Here is a 23,755-nt window from a genome sequence, read left to right as displayed (position 1 = left end):
TTCAAATGTCAAACTGATGCTAAAATATTAAGAAAGCAGGTCAGTAGGCCACATTCATGGTCACTGAAAGTCAGTTTTAAGATCGGTGTGCAAAACTGTATATGTCATCCATTTCAAGGCTTTATCTTAAAAAGCAAGAAAATAGGTCAGTAGGTCAAGGTCACAGTCAAGTGACCCCTAATTACTTGGGGTCATTAGGTAATTAAAATTAAACAGTCTAGGAAATATGATCAGATAATTTTTGAAGTATTTTTTCCTATATAACTCATATAACAAGTGACCCACGGGACGGGCCTCTTCTCATCCCAGGGGCATAATTTGAACAATCTTGTTAGGGAACCACTAGGCAATGCAACATACCAAATATCAAAGGCCTAGGCCTTGAACTTTCAGACAAGAAGATTTTAAAAGTTCTTTCCTATATAAGTCCATATAAAAATTGGGAGCCCCAGGGCATGGGCCTCTTTTCACCGAGGGGTATAATCTGAACAATTTTGGTAGAGGACCACTAGGCAATGCAACATACCAAATATCAAAAGCCTAGGCCTGGCAGTTTCAGGCAAGAAGATTTTTAAAGTTTTTATTTCTATTTAATTCCATGTAAAACTTGGGACTACCAGGGCGAGGCCTCTTTTCACCCCATGGGCATAATTTAAATAACCTTCATAGAGGACCATAAGATGATGTCACATGCCAAATATCGATGCTCTACGCCTTGCGGTTTTGCACAAGAAACTTTTTTAAAGATTTTTCTTTCGGTTGCCATGGCAACAAGAGTTCTGTGTAGAATTCAATTCTTTGAAAACTTTTGAAAGGGGATCACCCAAGGATCATTCCTGTGAAGTTTGGTGTAAATCTGCTCAGTGGTTTTGAAGAAGTAGTTTTTTTTTAGAAAATGTTGACGGACGTACGACGGACGACTGACTAGGCACGACGGACGACGGACATTGAGCGGTCACAAAAGCTCACCATGAGCCTTTGGCTCAGGTGAGCTAAAAACTGGCCAAATTACTGACTTACTTACTGAGGGACAGATGTCAGACTAGATATATCACTGACTGACTTACTTACTGAAGGACAGATGTCAGACTAGATATATCACTGACTGACTTGCATTAAACTGGTGCCCAAGCACCTAGCTTGTTCCCTAGGGCGTGAGGGGTGTTGCACTTTTCTTTACCTCTCAAGAACAGACTCAATTAAGCCGAGTCTGCTATGATTGTGCTTGACTGCATTCTTTGCTTCCAAATGAGCTTCTAATATGAGCCGTGCCATGAGAAAACCAACATAGTGGGTTTGCGACCAGCATGGATCCAGACCAGCCTGCGCATCCGCGCAGTCAGGTCAGGATCCATGCTGTTCGCTTTTAAAGCCTACTGCAATTAGAGAAACCATTAGCGAACAGCATGGATCCTGACCAGACTGCGCGGATGCGCAGGCTGGTCTGGATCCATGCTGGTCGCAAACCCACTATGTTGGTTTTCTCATGGCGCGGCTCATATATTTTCTTTGCTGTATGACCGATATCAGACTTGTTAACTGACAGCCCTGACGGCCAAACTTACTTGCTGAATTTATGAATAACTGGCCAGCTGACTGACATAACCTAGTGAATGAACGTTGTCAGATTAGCAACATGACTGACTAATCGATTAAGTTGAAAGAGTTGAGTATAGACAAGCGAATGGGCAGGCGGGCAGACTTTTACATTGCTTTCTGGTAAGAATTTTAGGCATTTGCTAATCGATTATCAAACTAGAAGTTCACCGACAAATGTGACCAATGCTGAAATGCAATGAGTAACAAAACTAAAAGATAGACTTTCTCTATGATTGATTGACTGACAGGCATTCTGGCTAAATGAGTAAATCGTTAATCAATGGGTAAATTATTTAATGATTGAATAAATGAAATTCTGACCAACTGACTGACTAACCTACTGAATGACCGATATTAGACTGGTTGATTATATTAACATACTAGCCGACAGATTGACTTGATGCTGAAATATTTAATCTGCAATAATATGAGCCGTGCCATGGGAAAACCAACATAGTGGGTTTGCGACCAGCATGGATCCAGACCAGCCTGCGCATCCGCGCAGTCTGGTCAGGCTCCATGCTGTTCGCTAACGGTTTCTCTAATTGCAGTAGGCTTTAAAAGCGAACAACATGGAGCCTGACCGGACTGCGCGGATGCTGGTCGGAAACCCACTATGTTGGTTTTCCCATGGCACGGCTCAATTATGTATTTTTTTATGACGATGGACATCTCTATTCTGTTACGGTAAAGTTAAAACATAGGTACGTATTTGTATGTATTTTTTAATTACATGTATCATTTTAAAATAATATTCTAATATTGATTTCTAACCGTAGGCCAGATTTTAGAACTGTACTTGATTTAGAAAATGGTTAAGATTTTAGCATAAAACTGAGCGTTTCGATAGAAAATTTGCAGATATACAAAATAAATAGTAGTTTTAGAATCTTTTCTACAAACGGACTGACATCTGCAGTGAATATTTTCTTTTTCTTTTTTGAAATTAAATACTTGACAGCATAATCAATTTAAGTAACCAACTTAGCCTAGTGGTAGAGCGTCCGCTTCGAGTGCGAGAGGTCGTGGGTTCGACCCTCGGCCGCGTCATACCAAAGACGTGAAAAATGGTACCAGTAGCTCCCTTACTTGGCGCTCAGCATTAAAAGGGAAACTCGCCTCTTCTCTTATACACTCGCGGCGATGGATTCCATCAGGAATGAGATGTCAAGAGTGATTAATATAAGTTGTACAACTTCCCTCACAATCGACCTAAAATAAATTATGTATAAACTAAGTAACAGACTGTAAATTTAAGCATGTTTCACATGTGCAAGATTTCTAGCCAGCGCAAAATTTGCGCACGCGCAATTGCAAATCTTTCACCAAATCTTTCACCATAAGACCAAATTACATCCGTAAGTGTATATTTTGCCCCTGGTAATACCGGTGCAAATTACATTTGAGTCTACGCAAATTTTGCGCGGATGTTGATCTTTATTTAAGACTGATTTGTAATGCATTTGCCTTCGAAAATGAACTTAAGAAATGAAAAAAAAAAAAGAAAAAAAAGAAGGAAAATAACATGTTATCGTGTTACTATTTTAGTTTCTTTTATTGAAAAAAGGGATACTAATTTAGAAGTCTAGTTTCATTATATTGACAAAATTGAAATCAATATGATGGTAAATTAATGAAAAGTATTTAACCAATCATGCCCTAATAAATTTTGTAGAGTAAGTTTATTTGCACGCAGAACTTTGATTTATATTTGCGCCTTCACAAATATTGGCACCAGATCTTATGAACAGAACATTTTTGATTTTCAAATATAGAAAGTTTCTTTTCTAAAGTAACGCGATCAGTGACAAAGAGTATAATAATTATCTGTATTTACATTCGTTCTTAATTTTTAAAAACAACCTTTCAACAGGTTTGATATGTTAGATTGTATAACCTTGTAACTTTACTGGTAGCTGACGTTATCAAGATGATGATAATTGCGAGATAAAGTGCAGTGGGAATTTACATTCTTATACTGACGGAATTAAAATATCATCACAGCTGGCGACGCAACCATCTGCGGTTGGGGGACAAGGTGTAAATGTATGGATAAGAGTATCTTCACTTGCAGAGTAACCGAACATTGTCAGATATACTATGTGTACTTTTTGTCATCATGAACCAGGAGTGTCAGTTATTTATACAATTAATATAGAAACAAATGAATTTACCTCTGGCGGATTTTTAAAGCGGCGCAGTTTACACGCAGCCTCATTTAAACATTCATAAATATGTTTTTTTTTTCGGAAAGCGTTTACTGAACATTATTATTATTCAGAGCATTACAATATGACACACAGTCTGTAGGCATTTTAAAGCAAAATAGGCGCTAAAAGTTGCCGACGTCATTTACTAAATTGCAATATTTCAATATAGGCGGTACTCCCTGAAGAAGTCATAGATCCGCTACTGTTTAAAAATCATTGAGTGAGTCATACATATTGAGGAAAGGTCTTTGGGAAGACGCAGCATCATTGGCAAAGGGCATTTAAACTAACTTATTATCAGCGGAAATTCTTGCTTTTGTTTAAAACATCCGTGATATAAGAATGATTAATATCCTTTTATAGGTAACAGTGTAATTGGGAATGATGGGAGACATTGTGAATTGTGCCGCTGCTGACAGAACTTGGGGTATACCCTGGTTTGCAGCTTTTTGTTTCGTATAATATAGCCATCAGGATTTACTAGTTAACTAAAGTAAGACAGCATTGTTATTTTTTTTCTGTCAAATCATCAGTTAATAGGGCAGCAAAAAGGTCATTAAGTTATTTTTCTTTTGCTGAAAGAGCAAAAAGTGTTTGAATCGTAATAAAAAGAATAAAAAGAAGACTTATATAAAACTTTAGTTTGTTAATACGATGGAACTATACAATATATTTAGAATTTTTACTTGGATATTTGCCATATTTGTGACAAAAATCACCAGCGAAAATACCTTAGAAGTGATTTGGATGGTTCCACTAAAGTCACACAAGGATAATGTATATCCTTACAACGCAGCATCGTCCGTAGCAGCTGTAGCTCGGGGACTGGAAGCAATCCGCAACAATTCTATATTACCAGACCACGAACTGAAGTAAGTGTTTACATACACACTTTCCTATGGCTTCGTTTTACTGTAGTGATTCACCTTTTTAAAGCTGATTTAAAACTTGATTTCATATTTTTAAGCTAGTCGGCAAATCATTCTAGTCTGAAATTTTCTGATAGACATGCCATGAATATCCTACCACTTTAGATTTCATACAGTTTGCCGGGTTTTAGTGATGAATATAGCCAGTCTATCCCTCTGATCCATGACATTCCGTGCAAAGCATGGCTGCAAATTCATTCCGTGCAAAGCATGGTTGTAAATTATCGAAATATGTACACTGCTGACTAGCGTACAAATTAATTTAAACCAACTATCAGTCAATTCGAGTCTGCAATATTTACTAATTGTTTTGTCCTCGTTGCTTCTGAAGGATCTATTTTTCAGATTTTGTTAGGGCCTAATATATTATGTTGTTATTAAGTGATTAAGTATATATCAATATCTATTTCAAGAAAAAAAAACATTAGATAATTTTAGGATTTTATTTAATGATAACATCCTTACATCATTTAAAGATGTTTCAGCAAATAACTTTTTATTTACACTATAGTATGTTCTTTGATTTTAATGCCGACCGTAACTTTGTAAATTCTTGTCCGGGCTGTAATTCTGTCATCCATGAAGGAATTTTGAAATAGTTTGGCATAAATATAATAACCTTAATGAGACGACGTTTCATGTGTAACACTCAGACCCCTTTCTACAAGGTCAATGTCACACTTAGAAGTCAAACAGTCTGTTTTGTGTCCGGATCGTAACTGTGCCATTCATCAAGAGGTTTTAAAAGTACTTAGCATAAATGTTTATCAAAATGAGAACCCTAGCTCCAAGGTTAAGGTGTTAACAGGGTTGTTTTTGTGTCCGATCCATATTTCTGCTATCCATGGAGGGATTTTGAAATATCTTGGCATAAATGGTAACTATAATCAGACAATGTGTCACGCGCAAGACCCAGATCCTTTGCTCTAAGGTCAGTGTCATATTTAGAAGTCATATCATAATAGATCTTTACGTGCCCGATATATAACTCTGTTATCCATGAGGGGGTTTTGAAACAACTTGGCATAAATGTTTACCATAAGGAGGCAATGTGTTACGCGCAAGACAAAGGTTAAAAGGGTCTGTTTCATATCCGATTCGTAACTCTGTCATTAATCATGTTACAATCTAAATATTTTAAGATTTTGTACCAATTGCAAATTAGCTCAGTGGTAAAGCATACAGTCCATGTTAAACAGATCTTTTACCGTGTGGGTTCGAAGCTCACCATCGACATTATTTTTTTTCTCGTAAACATTTAGATTCCACCATGAACTATGTGACAACACAACAGAGAAGTATCATAAGCCGATATGGCAGATCAGAAAAGTTTACCATTATATCAAAGATGATATTGACTAAATGCATGCATTTAAGCCATGCAAATAATAAACATACTGTTGTTTTATATAAAGGCATACATACAAATACAAACCATCAAAGAAAGAAACAGAAACATGGGAATGAAAATGAAAATGGAAACACACACACACACACACACACAAAACATGGAAAAAAACTCACGTAGATTCGACCCCACAAAATGATTACGCGCAAGACCCAGACCCCTAGCTCCAAGATCAAGTTTACACTTAGAAGTCAAGTGAAAGGTTAAAAGGGTCTGTTTCATATCCGGTTCGTATTTCTGTCATTAATCAAGAAATTTCGAAATTAATTAGCAGAAATATTCCCCGATAACGAGAAAACGTATCGTGCATAACAACCAGACCACTAGCTCCACGATCGATGTCACATTTAGAGGTTAACGGTTTACATGGTGTGTTTCTTGTCAGTTCCATATCTATTCCGTCGATGAAGACATTTTAAAATTACATGGCATTAAACGTTCCCAATATTAAAATGACGTGTCAGACGCAAGTCCAAAATCTCTAGCTTCAAAGTCAAAGTCAAACTTAAATTAAAAAGTTAACATTTATGTTTCTTGTCCAGTCAACAACTCTGCCATCATCAAATATTATTTGTCACAATTTTCCCTATGATGAGTGTGTCATGTTGAAGACCCAGACCCTAGCTCTAAGGTCGAGGTTACCTTCGGAGAAATTTTTTCCCTTGTCGAAAAATTAGTCATACCTTAACTATTCTGGCATATTTTGCGCATCGAACTGTAGCATTCTTGGACAAACCTCGGGGGCGTTTGTCACTAATAGTGCCATCTCTTGTTTGAGCTTCAATTCTAACTTTGAGAGTTATATATATTTGTACTTATCCCTTTAAAATGTCAAGGTCGGTAGTGGCTATTTTCAAGTAACCTTAAAGACACACCACTAACTAACTGTAACCTTTTGTATTTCCATAATGCTGTCTGACTAAAGTACATCTCCTATTACGCTATACTTATGATCTGAAGACGTGCTATCGATAGCCTCGTTCTGACGACCATTCCGTTAGCCAGGCAGAAGGCTTACTTACAAGTTCAACATTTAGTAAGAATAAAAAGTCTGTAAGCGACTGGTCCCGGATTCGAGTCCCTGACAGCCTACACATTTTTACTTACTTACAACATTTTGTAAGAATAAAAAATCTATATTTAGACTGGATGTTTGATAGTTAAATTTTTATGACGTAAAGTGTCAGCCGGTTAGCTCTGTCGGTAAAGCGTTAGATTTGTCGGTAGAGCACTTGCTCTGTAAGCGACTGGTCCCGGATTAGAGTCCCTGACAGCCTACACATTTTTCTTAATCTTTGACTTTCGAACAAGTCGTCTGATAGGTTAAAATAAAAAAAAAATAGATTTGCGAAAATAAAAATACCAAATCTAGAAATCAAAAATATACAGAAGACGATTAAGAATGGGTCATTCTCGAATCTTCGTTTAGAAGATCAAGTACTTCAGTCAGATTGTTCCATAATTGTAATTATACATTTTTGTATGGAGAAATGAGAAATAACAAGTGTCTAATTACAGTTTGACAGTAACAGATATAAGGCTAAGACAATGTATTACTAAATATATTATTCAATTAATGTAGTAGTATGCACGGTACTTCATGTATTAAGGTGAGTTTAGATCACACTTTGTTTCTATATACAGTGTAAGATAGTTATTATTCTATTTTTTTTATAAAAGTATACTGAGAAGAGAATGACAAGTAAGTTTGCAGATGAAGTTATGAAATGTCCACCTGTCATCTTGTAGAATAGTTGTATGATACCAGTATTACCAGAATTATTTGCACAAAGTTCATGTGGGAGGAAAAAGTTAGACCACTAGGTATGGGTGGGTCTTTAACTCTTCTAATTTGTGAAATACCGATGGATTAAAATAAATGCTATAGCCTATAATTAACGGTCAATGCGAATACGTTAATGTTACACACCGATAGCCACACGAAAACTACGTGCAGATATAGACTTGCCACAGTTCTCTACTGCGAAAATCTAAAGTGGTAATTTTGACTGGGAATTCACGGTATGAAAACGTCCGTCAGTCATATGATGAAATTAGGACATATAGCAATGTTTTGACTGAGACTGGTCATTGATTATATCACAGACACCTAAGTAAAGTTTTGTTTTAAAGTGTCTGGGCATTTATAACGAAAACTACTGATGTCAACAGTAAAACCAAGAAACGTAACAGACTGGCAGATATAACATAATTGTTGCAAGTTACGTGAAACGAGCATGTGAAGATCGGAAATACAAACATTCTGTATGATAATTTACTATCAATTATCATACACTCAAATGTTCTATTTCTGAAGGAAACATCCTTTTGATAAGAAATAAAAAAAAAATCCTGCTAAGTCTGCGTTGTTACCAACAAATCAGTATTATTTTCTCAGTCTTTTATCTATGTTTCCTCATTATTACGGTCACTATAATCTCGTTGTACTGACTAATTATCTCATATTTTCTTGCTATTACAAGATATTTTGTAATTAATTAAGATATTTTTTTTTCTAGGTAGTATGATAAAATTGATATCTAGTTGTTACGGATATGTTTTACAGTCATTATGACGACACAATTTCCAGATATAACGATATTTTTTTCTAGTTATTACATTACATTTTCTAGCGAGTATATTTTCTCGTTATAACGGGACAATACGCCATGAATATTAGAGGCACAAGGTTAGCTTCACGAGTTATCTTTATACAAACCTCTTAAGCTTATTCTTTGGGATCATATTTTTGACTATTTTATCAGAAACATGTAATAATGTTCACCAATCATCTCATGGCAAAAACTGTTTGCTCACCGGAGTGTTAGTCCAAATTCTAGCATAAAACTGCTGTTATTGTCACGTTTCGGGGGTGTTTTAAAAAGAGAGAAAACGTGTGTTAACAGAGAGATTCTCGCGCTCACGTGCTGTTATAACACCTTTTTATATATGCGAGTTCCGTGGCAAAGCGTAAACGTCATTCGGCCCTAAAACGGATAATTCAAAACGAAATGACGTCAACGTAAAAAACAGCTCAGACATTCCTGTGCATTTCATGAAAATTTAATGACGTTGAGGTAGGATGTATTCATTTATTAGTATTTTTTCCGCGTTTTATGCTAGAATAGCGTTAGCGCATGTTCATTTCGTGTTATAACATCTGCAGAATCCCTTGGGATACGTTGGTACCCTCGCCCTAGGGCTCGGGCACCAACCAATCCCCCGGGATTCTGCAGACGTTATAACACGAAAAAACATGCGTTATCCCTACACTAAAACTGCCGGTATAGAGTAGATATAACAGTTTAAATCAATTGTAAAGGTACACATATCTTTTTCAAATGGTGCTCCAATAAAAGAATCTATCAACAGGCTTTTATTGTACCTATGACACCATTTCCCGTTTTGCACTCTAAAATGTCCGGCCCTTTTCTGTTCCGAATCGTTTTCCTCAGTGTCTTTGGAACCGATACATTTATATTTTAAAAACTTAAAGAGGCTTTTAGGATCACGAGACAAGTTCGCATATCAGGTATCATAACTTTGACGTTTCTTTTGATAATTTTTTTTTCACATTCTTGCACTCACTCAAAAATGTCTCGCTTCGTCATTGTTTGTATTGTGTTTCTTGAAAATCTCTGAAACCGCAAAAGCTTTATAGTCAAGTGGTAAGTTCAAATATCAGGTTCCATAAGTCTGACTTTTCCTTTGGCAAAAATGTTTCCCATTGTACACGCCAAAAAGTCCCGTCCCGTTATTTTTGTATTATTTTCTTTGAATTTCTCAGGAACAGAGGCTTTTCGGATCATAAAAATGTTCACATACCAAGTTCAATAATTTAATTCAGACATTTCTTTTGACTAAAGTATTTCGCTTTTTGCCTATGGACAATTTCCTAAAATGACCTTTACTAAATCTATACATGCATTTGATTGAAACTTCACAAAAAAACTTTGGGGTCATCATGCAAATTTACACATCGCGTCACATAACTCCATCTTTTATTTTTACGAAATAATTCCCCTTTTGGTCAAAAATGTTGTTTTCCTCGAATACCTATGAAACTAATGAAAGTATGGCATTGGTACTTTACATTTACGACCGGGACAATGCAGTAGTTTGACGTAACCAGTCTAATAAATCGCTGTTTTAAATAAAATTTCCCCATTTTCATTCACCGTTTTAGACATTTAGCACAATTTTCTTAAATCTGGTGATGAGAATTTAACGTTACTTGATACAATGATAGATTGCAATAAGCGTTATAACCGTAACTTTATTTTGAATATCTTAAGAACGCATCGCCTTATTAAATCTTTTGATGGACATCTTCGACAAAAAACTGGCTCCCCTCCATTAACTGATAATATTACAGGACGTCTTGAATGTTCTGCTGTTTTGTGGGGGATATGAATAGCTTAAGTTTCTCCTACCTTAAAAGCTGATTTTCATATTTTTTTAAACTTCTAATTCTGTTTCATTGTTTGCAGCGTGACCCTTATCGATACAGACTGTAACAGTAAAATGAGTATAGGGAAGCTCGTGGAACGGTTTTGTCAGCAAAATGTAGATGTTGTCATTGGCCCACCGTGTCCAAAAGGTTGGTACTAGAATACATGACATAATTTAGGTATACAAAGTTAAGAAGCCGACTACGAAACCATGTAATAGCATTGAATTCAAGATAAAATTCGAGTAAGTGTCCCGTGCATGTTGAGCGGAATGGGTGACACATGTGTGCAATACATAGAAAACATTAAGAGTCTTAAGGAAAAGTTCTGGAGTTGGAGCATCTGTTATGTCGTGCGCTATCTTAAACGATCGAAAATCTATAGTAACTTTTTCTTTAAGGTGTCACCCATATGAATGGCGTCTACTAAAGTTGAAATTAATACATGCCCAAAACAAAGACGTGTGTGGTTTTATGGGATCATTAATTACGTTCAGTATTCATTTACTGCAGGGTTCCGCTTAAGCTGGTAATGAGGGTGTCGGGAATGTTTGCTATTACTTTGCTTGGTTAAGTTCGAAGCTTCCAAATATTATGCTCTTGTACCAAACTATCCAAGTAATAAGTAAGATGGCGTTTTTTGAATGTACGTTTTACATTTTTGGACAGTTGAATCTTTTATCTATTAAAACGTGTATTTTCTTATGATAATAATTATGAACTTGTTTTTGGATTTCGCTGCAGTACTGTGATGTTATCTCTGCCATGTTTATTTTAGGTAGATAAAAACCGTGTTCCAATTAACATCCACAATAAAATATATGTATGGTAAAATACAGAGGTTAATTACTTCTTTGAGATCGATTATCTGGCGCAGCGATGAGTGAAAATATGTAAAATATGGTGTTCACGAGATCTTATACGTAAATCAGTCTTGATCATATTTTCATATACTATGCCAAAGAAGTATAAAATACATTTTTATAGCTCTTTGACTATGCAAAATAAAAGAATAAATAAAGTAGTGTCTTCTTTTTTCCGTTCCGTATTTTACATTATTGAAAAACAGAATTAAACCAAGTTGATGACTATATTTGCTGTTGTTGTTTTACCGGTACTTAAAATTGGTGTAAAATAAATCACCCTTTCCCACTACGTTTTTACAGTAGATCTCTAATCTATAATCCTTGTTTTTTATGATCGGTATCTCCCGTGATACGATAAGCGGAGATAGCCGAACCATAACGATCTGCAACACTCGCTAAAAAATATCCGATAGTGATCGATATTTAGCTAGACGGTCGAAGGGAGACAACACTGTATAGCGTTGATCTCAATAAACAAGGAAAGATAATAGAATCGATTTTTGCCCAATTCTTCAGTATGCAAACGCATTTCGGTGGATTCAGCTTTTAATCATATTTTAGCCATTTCGTAGTTCCATACCGTTGAAAAATATATTTAATATCCAGTTACGTTTTAGGTTCAAAATATTTTTTGATGCTGATAATCTTCAAGAGTGAAACATAATCGAAAATATTTAGGTGTAAAAAGTGCCGACAGGGCGCAGTATGGTGATCATATAGATAAATTGAACTTGCCGTAAGCTATATATAGTCGAACATCGTTCGCTCGAAATCGGATAATTCAAACACCACCCTTCGAACTCATCGTCAGGTCACGGCAATATCTCTTAGTGTTTATTGTCCGACGGCTCGAACTACCGATGTCTCGAACAAATCTAGACGGTCCCGTTGAGTGTAAACGAACGACTTTCAACTGTACGGTATCTGTTTTGTTAAATCGGAGTGTGGAACTGTGTTCGATATGGTCAGTATGCTTCCCTCGTGCCAGGGTGTGATTATACATGATGATTTCTATTTAAGTTGTTCAGCCTATTGGAGAGCTACTGTCCTACAGAAATATACCACATATCAACTGGATCTCTCTGGGTCAAACTGTGGACTTTCTGAAGAAGGACCTTAATACATACATAAGGACAATGGCTCCCATGTCCTCTTTAGGTAACTGTAACACAACTAAATGATACATCAAACTATAAGCTGTTTCATTTACTAAACTACTCCTGAAAAATGTAAAATCTGTAGGAAAAATTGATGCAAATCTTAGAAGATTAGCTGTTTGTACAAATTTCTGTGAAAATATGGGCGTAGACAAAATAAATTTATTGTCTGTTTTTTAAATGTTAATTGGGCGTAAATCTTGATACATCCAACTGTTGTAAGGACTTCATATTTGCTAGCCATTTATTTTTATTCAGAGCATTTATCGGGCGTTTTGAATTCGTGTCTCGAACAAGGCATATATTGTGGACTTGATTACTTGTTCGAGATCCACGGCTCCAGTTAAGTATTAGGCATACACACTTTACTATGATATAATACTCGGAAGGATATCAGGATCCTCCGCAACCGTTAAAGTCTGACAGTTGCCACACTACTTAAATTGCAATTGTATGAAAACATAAACATGCGTCAAGGTTTACATTAGTATATTTAGTAAATTGTAAAAGGTTAATTAATTATTTCAATTTTGAACGAAAACACAGTCCCAATACTTTTGGTAACTTTGAAAGAAAGCAATTTAAACCCAAAGAATTTAAAATGTCAATATTCTCTCTGGTTAAAAATCAGTGTACTAACAAAAGACTATATGACCAGAACTGGCAGATTTTGGGAATTTATTATGAAGTCAAATTTCGTCAACAATGACAAAAGTCATATATTCATGTTACTTTGACACCACATTACCAGTTTACAAACATTTCCTTTGAATGCTTTTCGATACAGGTGGACTTATGGTGCGGTTTTTCCTTCAAATACAATGGAAACGATTTATTCTAATATCAAGCGACGAACGAGACTATGTAAGTACGGCAGAGGACATAAAAGATAGTCTCGACAAACAGGCAGGTGCAGGTGTGAAACTGGCCCGTCACTACGAAGTTAAACTGAATATAAGGGACAAAGACGTTGACGAGAATTTCAAAACAATCAAGCATGAGGGGCGAAGTAAATACCTTCTTTTTCAATAGATATGTGATAATCTGCGCCACTATTGTTTGAATTATCAGCTGGTGGTTTCATGTTTGCCGTTAGTCATAAAAACGTCATTTCCATGGGAAAATAACAGGTATAACAGGTATAAATTATTGACCAACGGCTTTTGTTGAGTCTTGCCTTGTGATCTGTATTTGCATATATCGGAGAAACAGCCTTGCCTGAAACTTTGATAGAACGAAATCTCGCTAAATCTCATAAACAACGTCCGTGATATCGTTAAATGACGGAATTCTACCGCCACCAGGTTTAATTTGGTGTAAGTTTTGAGTTATTTTTTCGAACAAAATAATATGATCACACTTTAATATGTACATATACAGTGTTTCAAAAAAAAAAAAATATCGCAAAGATCTACCGATTTTCCTAACAAACAATTCTGGAATAAGGATTCAATCTATTCGGTCGCTTTGGCTCAAGGGTTATTGTCCCCTGCTCTATTTCGAAGAAAAAATGGGACATGGAAACGGGCTACGACCGTTCATTCGTCCGTCCCACACACTTGGTGTCAGGTCAATAACTCCATTACCATCGAGGGATTCTGATATTACTTGGCACGTACATTTACTGGAATGTCTAGGCCACTATTAAAGGCCAACAGTCAACCGGGCTGGTCACGATTCTCGTCAGTAACTCTGCTGTCAGTCATGAATTTTAATATTACTTGTCAAACTTGTTTGCTTTGCCAAGTGCAATACCAAGGCTTGTAGGTAAAAGGCAAACTAAGAGATCGATCAAAGTTTACCATGTATCTGCCTATTGTTTCCATTTCTCAGACCAAGGATTTTTGTATTAGCCGGCACAAGTGTTCCACGTAATGAGACAGAACTCATGTTTGTATCTAAAAGTTCCTATAAAAAGTCAAAGGTTAATGTTTCTTGTCAGTCCGTACATACTATAAGAAGAGCAACGCTTTAAAGTCACGCTGTAGTAAACGTTTGCGATATCAAGTGTGGCCCTTGCCTCAAAGTTTTCAAATAAGATGGTAATATTTTATCTTCGACACTGTACACATACGTGGGACGTTGGTAACTCCGTTGCAATTTCTTATTCATGGTTCTTGCAGTTCATACCGCATGTGAAATGCTTTGCAAAACTTGTGAAAGTTTTGTTTTTAATAATCTATATAATCAAATTGCTCAGTCTAGGCCATGAACATTTTCATGTTTTTTCTTTTTTTGTTTTTTTTTGCAACACTTTCTTCACTAGACCCTTTTTTGTAGTTATAATAATGGTGATTCCACGAGGTCAATTACGGAGGTATATGCTGAGAGCATACGAGATGAACATGACAGATGGACATTACCAGTTTCTGTTTGTAGACACAAAGGTTCGTTCGACTTAAATACTAGTTACTTATGCATATATGGACATGTCTTCAGTCATACAATAGAACATCAGAATTTACAACAACCTTCTTTTCAATTATTAAAACATAAGTGCGTATTCTTTAAGTCGATATATATTTGTAGTATTCGGTACAACTAAAGTTCTTCCCATTGCGAATTAACACTCTACAATTAAAGTCTCTTTATGACTTTGTTTACATGGATGCCATATGTTTTGTTACAAGAATAAAATACATTTGAGCCGTGCCATGGGAAAACCAACACAGTGGCTTTGCGACCAGCATGGATCCAGAACAGCCTGCGCATTCGCGCAGTCTGGTCAGGATCCATGCTGTTCGCTAACGTTTTCTCCAACTGCAGTAGGTTTTAAAAGCGAACAGCATGGATCCTGACCAGACTGCGCGGATGCGCAGGCTGGATGGATCCATTCTGGTCGCAAAGCCACTATGTTGGTTTTCTCATGGCGTGGCTCATTTATAGTTTGTTAAATCTTACTTTTGTTAATTGTTTTCTCCTATATTTGTCATCTGCTTGAGTATTTGGTTTAATTAGTAGGACGCATTATTAAGTCCATTGATTTCTGACTACCTCCCTTTATGGCATTGATCATATAAGATCATACTAATGCAGTATTGAAAGTAACTGGCACGTGATATTATGAATACTCCTTATTTGAACAGCTGATTTATCAGCCTTTAACATAAAATTAAAAACCTTATTGGGCTTTTACAGATTTTACTAGCTCACCAGAACTGAAATTATTATGACCACCCATCGTAAGTCCGTCCATCCGTCCGTCTACATTCGTTTTTCTTTTTTTAAACCACATAATCTCAATAACTATTTGGCACAAGTTGACTTAACTTGACCTTGATCGTCCTTCGAGGATCACCTACCTACCAAAGATGTTTGAACATTTGTACTTTCTTGCACATAGCTACGAATATATAAAAAATCTGCGAAAGACAGGTACTCGTAAAACACTAGTCTGATATTAAAGATAATCATCAGAAATATGTCTTTGGTGCTTTTGTACTAAGTATAAATTTCGAAAAATTAAAGACAAACTTCTAGATGGATACCATTCTATAAGAGTAGTTAAATTGAACAGCACTTTACTTGTTCGCATTTCTTTAGGTTTTATATTCCAATTTTTCGACTCTATTTTTTTTCTCACAAAAGTCTAAATCGCGAATATTTTTTTTTTTGTCAAAAGGCATATTATCCGGGTGGTGTCTACGTTATGTTCACCTACCTGGAAAGGTTTGTTTCCATCTGAAAAGTCCCGAATGGCTCGATAAAAAGAAAATGTCTACCTTGTGTAGCAAATCTGTTCCAAGATGATATCGACAGTCTACTGTTTACATTTCACGTTGAAGTGCACACAAACAACGTTGTTTTGCGTATTAATATGTCTACAGCAGAAGGTTTTGTTCCATACCTTTAATATTTTAAAATATCGACATGGTTAACACCTGTTCCGTTTACTGACTACTAGTATGGCATTTCGGAAGATTTTCTGATAGAAACGGACTCATTTTTGCAATTGACCTTATGTAGGAAACACTTAAGATTAAGAACTATTAGTTCCCTACCTGTGGAACACCGGAGGGGGGCTATAGGAATGCCCTCCGTCCGTCCGTACGTCCACAAATCTGGATCCTGAAATTACTCAAACGTATTCAAGCTAGGCTCATAAACCTTGGTATATGAGTAGAGGGTAATATGTAATTTATGCATGTATATGACTTGTGCTTGAAGGTCATAGGTCAAGATCACAAGTGAATGTCTAGTAAAAATTGTTTTATCTTCATAACTTGTATATGCATTGATAGATTATCTTAAATGCTACACACAAACGTCCCCATGATGAGACATGTGTCAACACATGATCTATGCTTGTATGCTTAGTAAAATAGTTTTTGTTTCTTAGCATCTAAGTGCCTTGAAGCATTTTTAGTCCTAACACTGTTGCAAACAACTACAATGTACGGACACTAATAAAGTTTTCCACCGTAGAGGACTCCTGTATTGTCAGTGCAATACTCTGTCACTTTGTTGGAGCTGCAAAACGCAATTATATAAATACTGCATTCCTGAGAGTGTGATATGAAAAATGTTCACCGCGAGATATATGAATATCGACCGAGACGTTGTTTTCGGATTTTTTGGCACGTAGAACAAATCATTTAAAAAAAAATCGGCCGGGTGCATACTCCATACATGCATGAACACCAGAAAAAGTAATTTAATCCTAAAGTATATTTATGATAAAATATAGCCCTTAAAGGAATTATTTAAATCTCTACTTTCACGGCAATTTGTGATGATTGGGACACGCTTTTACTTAAAGTAATTCCTGTAAGTTAATTTAAGTAACAGAAACTGTTTTCAAAATATTCATCCCTTATTTTTGTGTTGATTTCACTTAGTTAGCCGATAACAGAAATCTGGAGTACATAAACAGTGACAAACTTTGGAATAAATCAGACGACTTTGACGTTGTGGCGAAACAAGCTTTCGAAAACGTTCTCTACGTATGTAACATATATTATTATTATTATTATTAGATAATTTCACTACACTATATGCAAATAAAGGGCTAACGAATCAGTTGTTATCTGACTGCAGTAATATATTGTCTTATTGTTTGTTTTAAAGACCTGCTCCAGTCCTACCTTTTAACCTTAAATTGTCACTAAAAAGCATGAAAATCCTGACTATGAACAGTGACGCCTGTCAAAATAGAGCCTATTTTATATAAAATTCTATATAAAATACCTGTGGTTTTGCGTGCCAAAGTGTGCCACGAGGCCGTTAACTGTTAACTATTGTAATCATGGGTTGCATACACACAATAGAATTTGAACAGCCGCGAGCAGGGCTTTAAAGTCAGTCTTCGTAATACGATCTAAGAAGAAACCGTTACGTACACATGATAACGCATTTCGCCTTTTGCACTTTTGTAGTATCAAACTTTCACAGACACATTTTTGTAGCAGTTTTATTCTTTCAAAATAAACTTTTTTCGACGACTTTACAATCAACTTACCAACGAGGCTCCGATAAGGCCATCTTATTCTCGGACTGTAAACCCTTGCAGAGGTAAGGGTGATAAATATTACGAAAACACGATGTGACAGCGCGCTAACAAGATACGACAGTAGGGATGTTATATCGCGGTCATCGAATTGTATTGTAGCGCTGTATCACGATGAAGTCATACTATTGCATCATGTTTCGTGCTGTCGCATCAAGTTACCGTGCTATCACCGTCCACAATACGACATTAATATTACACATCGAGTTTTCGTGGTGTCGATGTCGACAGCGCGTCGGTGTGACATTTATATCGTGTTACCGCGTTTCGGTTACACAATGCAATAAATCTTCTACGTTTTTGTTTCTAGAAGGCGATAACCCAAAGATAATATCGTACCGTCATCTTGGCACCACGACAACTGGATACTATTGCGTGACCTTAATATCTTGCTACCGAACGCGACACCACGACAACACAATGTGATAGGACGAGGACACATTGCGATAGCACGACAATACGATGTGATAAGGCGATATTAATTATGTTTGCTTGCATTTGATTGTCATGCTGTCGCATCGTGTTGTCATCTTTTCGCATCATGATATCACTCTTATCGAGGCCGGGTCGACAATATGAGAGTACGAACATTGTAGATTTTAGATACGATTGCTATAAAATAATATGAGATTGGATTTTTGTGCAATATTCGTTTGAAATATGATTAATGATAAATATTTGACAGAACGCTTCATGGTTGTAATTTTCCCTGCGACTTTCATTCAGTTTGTGCTCGGACATAACAGCAAGGATATAGACAGTTGGAAAAACGAGTCGTATGCAGCGTTTCACAACATTTTCAAAGACAGACCAGACATACCACGTCCTACAGAGGTAGGTTTTAGTTCTGTTAGATGTCTTACTAATTCTGGCATTCATTATGTCGAAAAGAATTATGCCACGCCACAGCCGTCTTAAGATGTTATTGTTTTGTCTGATATGTTTACTGGCTATATCATTAAATTATTTTCGTCTTACATTTGTTAACTATGTATCTTACAACAATGTCGCATTCTGAAAGTACTAGTTTGACTTGTAGGGGGCTTCCTTGGTCGAGTCGTTACGGTCGCTGACTTCGAATCGCTTGCCCTCGCCGATGTGGGTCCGAGTCTCGCTTGATGCGTAGAATTCGTCATGTTAGGAAGCCATCCAGGTGGCTTAAGGAAGATCGGCGATTCTACTCAGGTGTTAGCCCATGATGAAATAATGCTTTGAGGGGCACCTGGGGTCTTCCTGAACCATAAAAGCTAGAAAGTCGCATTATGACAATCATGTAATTGTGTCTGCGTGACGTTAAACCAAACCAACAAGCATATTTTGCCCTGTCTATGTGACGTGTCATTATGTCAAATAGGCATATTGGTTTGTCCAAGTAGCATGTGAAATTGTCTTAGTAAGTTACTGTTATGTCAAAAAGGTATGCTGTGTTGTTGATTTTTTGTTGTTATTGTGGTTTAACATCACTGCGATACAATTATGCAGTAGTTTCCAGTGTAGGAACACCACAGGTAATTTTCCAAGCATTATTATAGGGCACTGTCGGCCACCTGGATGGAAGCATCAACCTTTCGCAAACAAGGTGGATTTCTTCTTTGCATGAAATAACTGTTTTGTAGAAGAAGTAGTGAATACGTTTATTGAACGTACTATTACGTCAACAGAATATACTGATTTGTCAAAGAATCATGTGAACTCCTTGATGGAACATGTTAATACGCCAAAAATATGCATGTTGTTATGTCGAAAAGCTATATATGTGTTACATGTTATTTTGTCAGACAGGCATGTTGTTTTGAAGAAATCACATACATTAATAAACATGTCACTAACACAAGACAATTTACCTATTTCCAATTATAACACGTATACGATGGTAAAATTCAACAACAACACGTGAATATTTATCTTTTATCAACGTTTCGGCGCTTACGCCTTCATCAGGATAAATACATAATAAAACAACGGACGTGACGTCATGAAGTAAACGTTACGTTTTTTTTTCAATTATAACACGTAACATAGACAAGATCACAAGATAATTTGACACGACATCTTGGGAGTTTGAGAATCAAATAGTTACAATGACAAGTGCATATGAGATTTTGATAATACATCACGGGAGGTAGAAAATAATCTCTTCACCAACGAGAAGTTCACACATGCTTATAGGTTACCCAGACATGTTCTCACGATACTTTTGCAAAGTAACATCCCCACCAACCCATCCGTTTCATAGACAAGTTTACGTATTACTTTGACGAGAAAACACACTAATCGAACAAAATAACACTCTGAATCGACAAGAAAGCATAGTCGGCGTACGACACATCTTTTCAGCAAAAAGACCACTGGTTTGACACTTTGTAAACCGCGCAGAACGAAAATGTTCAACCATAAGACAGTTTCGGCGTTCCATATAGAAAACCAGTTTATACAATTGTACATGTAGTTATCAAATCTTATTACCGACGAAAGACTGCCAGCTGTTTTCATAATGGTTACTGCCTGCCTACCAGACTGGTGCCTGTTATTACAAATACTAATCAAGTGAACATGGCTGACCCGACACTCCAATGAACAAACACTTTCCTTTACTTTTATTTTTAAACAATTTCCTTTACTTTTATTTTTATATCAGAATAAAATACTTATATATGTTGATATAATGGAATATGCTTTCTGTTTACTCTAAATGCGCCCGGTAGATCTACAAACTATACGATATAAAATTACAATATCTCTAAATAGCATATGTATCCTAACAGCAGAAGATATTTTTCTGCCCAACTTGACAACTTTCTGACTAACCTGATCTCTCTAGAGGAAAATCATCTGAACATCCAGCAAGTTCTGTGTTTCAAGCAGGTGCTTGCTCTCCAGCAGTTGCGATGATTGGCTGGATGTTTTAGAGTTATTTTATAAAAACATTATGTATTATGCTATATTCACCAGTTGAACATTCAATAACTATTCTAAAAATATTTCATTTCGACCGGCAAAGGAAGACTCATGCAAGTAAATTATTATCATACCCTTATATGCAACGGTTTGTGTAAAAGCAGATATTTCCTCCAATTTTGTAGTCATATAAGTTTAAAGTAGAATTTTACTTAAAACGTAAATGACCCCTAACATATATTTCATATGTATTGAACACGTATTATACCTATGTCAATTAAATTATCTTTTAGCCAGACGAATACGCCTCGTACCTTCATGACGCGATTATATTGTATGCTAGAGCCATGAATAAAAGCTTGTCTACAAATCATAACGGAACCGGCCAGGATATATTTACTCTTACTTCTCGGGTACCATTTAAAGGTAAGAGCCTATGCATCATAACGGAACTGACCTCTTACTCCTCGAGTACCATTTAAAGGTAAGTGCCTATGCATCATAACGGAACAGGCCTCTTACTCCTTAGGTATCATTTAAAGGTAAGTGCCTATGCATCAAAACGGAACTGGCCTCTTACACCTCGGGTACCATTTAAAGGTAAGAGTCTATGCACCATAGCGGAACTGGCCTCTTACTCCTCGGGTACCATTTAAAGGTAAGTGCCTATGCACCATAGCGGAACTGGCCTCTTACACCTCGGGTACCATTTAAAGGTAAGAGTCTATGCATCATAACGTAACTGGCCTTTTACTCCGACATTAAAGGTAAGTGCCTATGCATCATAACGTAACTGCCTCTTACTCCTCGGGTACCATATAAAGGTAAGCGCCTATGCATTATACGGAACTGGCCTCTTAACTCCTCGGTACCATTAAGGTAAGTGCCTAGCATCATACGTAACTGGCTCTTACCTCGGTACCATTTAAAGGTAAGCGCCTATGCTTCATAACGGAACTGGCCTCTTACTGCTCGAGTACCATTTAAAGTAAGCGCCTATCATTATACGAACTGGCCTCTACTCCTCGGTACCATTTAAAGGTAAGTGCCTATTCATCATAGCGGAGCTGGCAAGTATATATTTACTCTTACTCCTCGGTAAGCGCCTATACATCATAACGTAACTGGCCTTATACTCCTCGAGTACCATTTAAAGGTAAGCGCCTATGCATTATAACGGAACTGGCCTCTTACTCCTCGGGTACCATTTAAAGGTAAGCGCCTATGCTTCATAACGGAACTGGCCTCTTACTGCTCGAGTACCATTTAAAGGTAAGCGCCTATGCATTATAACGGAACTGGCCTCTTACTCCTCGGGTACCATTTAAAGGTAAGTGCCTATTCATCATAGCGGAGCTGGCAAGTATATATTTACTCTTACTCCTCGGTAAGCGCCTATACATCATAACGTAACTGGCCTTATACTCCTCGAGTACCATTTAAAGGTAAGCGCCTATGCATTATAACGGAACTGGCCTCTTACTCCTCGGGTACCATATAAAGGTAAGTGCCTATGCATCATTACGGAACTGGCCTCTTACTCCTCGGGTACCATTTAAAGGTAAGTGCCTCTGCATCATAACGGAACAGTCCTCTTACTCCTCGGGTACCATTTAAAGGTAAGTGCCTCTGCATCATAACGGAACAGGCCTCTTACTTCTTGAGTACCATATAAAGGTAAGCGCCTATGCATCATAACGGAACAGGCCTCTTACTCCTCGAGTACCATTTAAAGGTAAGTGCCTATGCATTATAACGGAACTGGCCTATTACTCCTTGGGTACCATTTAAAGGTAAGTGCCTCTGCATCATAACGGAACAGGCCTCTTACTCCTCGGGTACCATTTAAAGGTAAGTGCCTATGCATCATAACGGAACAGGCCTCTTACTCCTCGAGTACCATATAAAGGTAAGCGCCTATGCATTATAACGGAACTGGCCTATTACTCCTCGGGTACCATTTAAAGGTAAGAGCCTATGCATCATTACGGAACTGGCCTCTTACTCCTCGGGTACCATTTAAAGGTAAGCGCCTATGCTTCATAACGGAACTGGCCTCTTACTGCTCGAGTACCATTTAAAGGTAAGCGCCTATGCATTATAACGGAACTGGCCTCTTACTCCTCGGGTACCATTTAAAGGTAAGTGCCTATTCATCATAGCGGAGCTGGCAAGTATATATTTACTCTTACTCCTCGGTAAGCGCCTATACATCATAACGTAACTGGCCTTATACTCCTCGAGTACCATTTAAAGGTAAGCGCCTATGCATTATAACGGAACTGGCCTCTTACTCCTCGGGTACCATTTAAAGGTAAGTGCCTTTTCATCATAGCGGAGCTGGCAAGTATATATTTACTCTTACTCCTCGGTAGGCGCCTATACATCATAACGGAACTGGCCTCTTACTCCTCGGGTACCATTTAAAGGTAAGTGCCTGTGAATCATAACGGAACTAGACATGATATATTTACACTGACTGATCATGTTCTATTTAAAGGTAAGTGTCAGTGCACCTTAACGGAACTAACCCCAGGATATGTATACACTGAATCTAATCATGTACAATTTAAATGTTTATGTTCGTGCATCATAACGGAACAGGCCAGGATATATTGAGCCTTACTTCTCAAGTACATGTCAAGGTGCAAAGTTATATTAACTTTTAACTTCTGAAGTACCATTTTAAAGTAAGCGTCCATGGATCATAACGGAACTGGCAAGGATACTCT

At 36.9% G+C, this 23,755-nt stretch overlaps 1 protein-coding gene across 1 annotated transcript in view; it reads left to right on the top strand.

The window, feature by feature from the left end:
• The first annotated feature begins 3,882 nt into the window (after window positions 1-3,882).
• Window positions 3,883-23,755, top strand: part of LOC123537183 (guanylate cyclase 2G-like) — a 45,377-nt gene continuing 25,504 nt past the window's right edge. Inside the window, exons 1-8 of the mRNA XM_045320804.2 lie at window positions 3,883-4,681; window positions 10,637-10,746; window positions 12,483-12,620; window positions 13,407-13,628; window positions 14,900-15,006; window positions 17,458-17,562; window positions 18,852-18,959; window positions 21,317-21,449. Coding sequence (XP_045176739.2) covers window positions 4,464-4,681; window positions 10,637-10,746; window positions 12,483-12,620; window positions 13,407-13,628; window positions 14,900-15,006; window positions 17,458-17,562; window positions 18,852-18,959; window positions 21,317-21,449 — 1,141 coding nt within the window. The 5' untranslated portion in view covers window positions 3,883-4,463. The remainder of the gene's footprint in view (window positions 4,682-10,636; window positions 10,747-12,482; window positions 12,621-13,406; window positions 13,629-14,899; window positions 15,007-17,457; window positions 17,563-18,851; window positions 18,960-21,316; window positions 21,450-23,755) is intronic.

This window comes from Mercenaria mercenaria, chromosome 17, assembly GCF_021730395.1.
Source record: "Mercenaria mercenaria strain notata chromosome 17, MADL_Memer_1, whole genome shotgun sequence".
Classification (NCBI taxonomy): domain Eukaryota; kingdom Metazoa; phylum Mollusca; class Bivalvia; order Venerida; family Veneridae; genus Mercenaria; species Mercenaria mercenaria.
The sequence above is the reverse complement of the archived record's forward strand: the minus strand, read 5'-3'. Positions and strand labels throughout refer to the sequence as shown.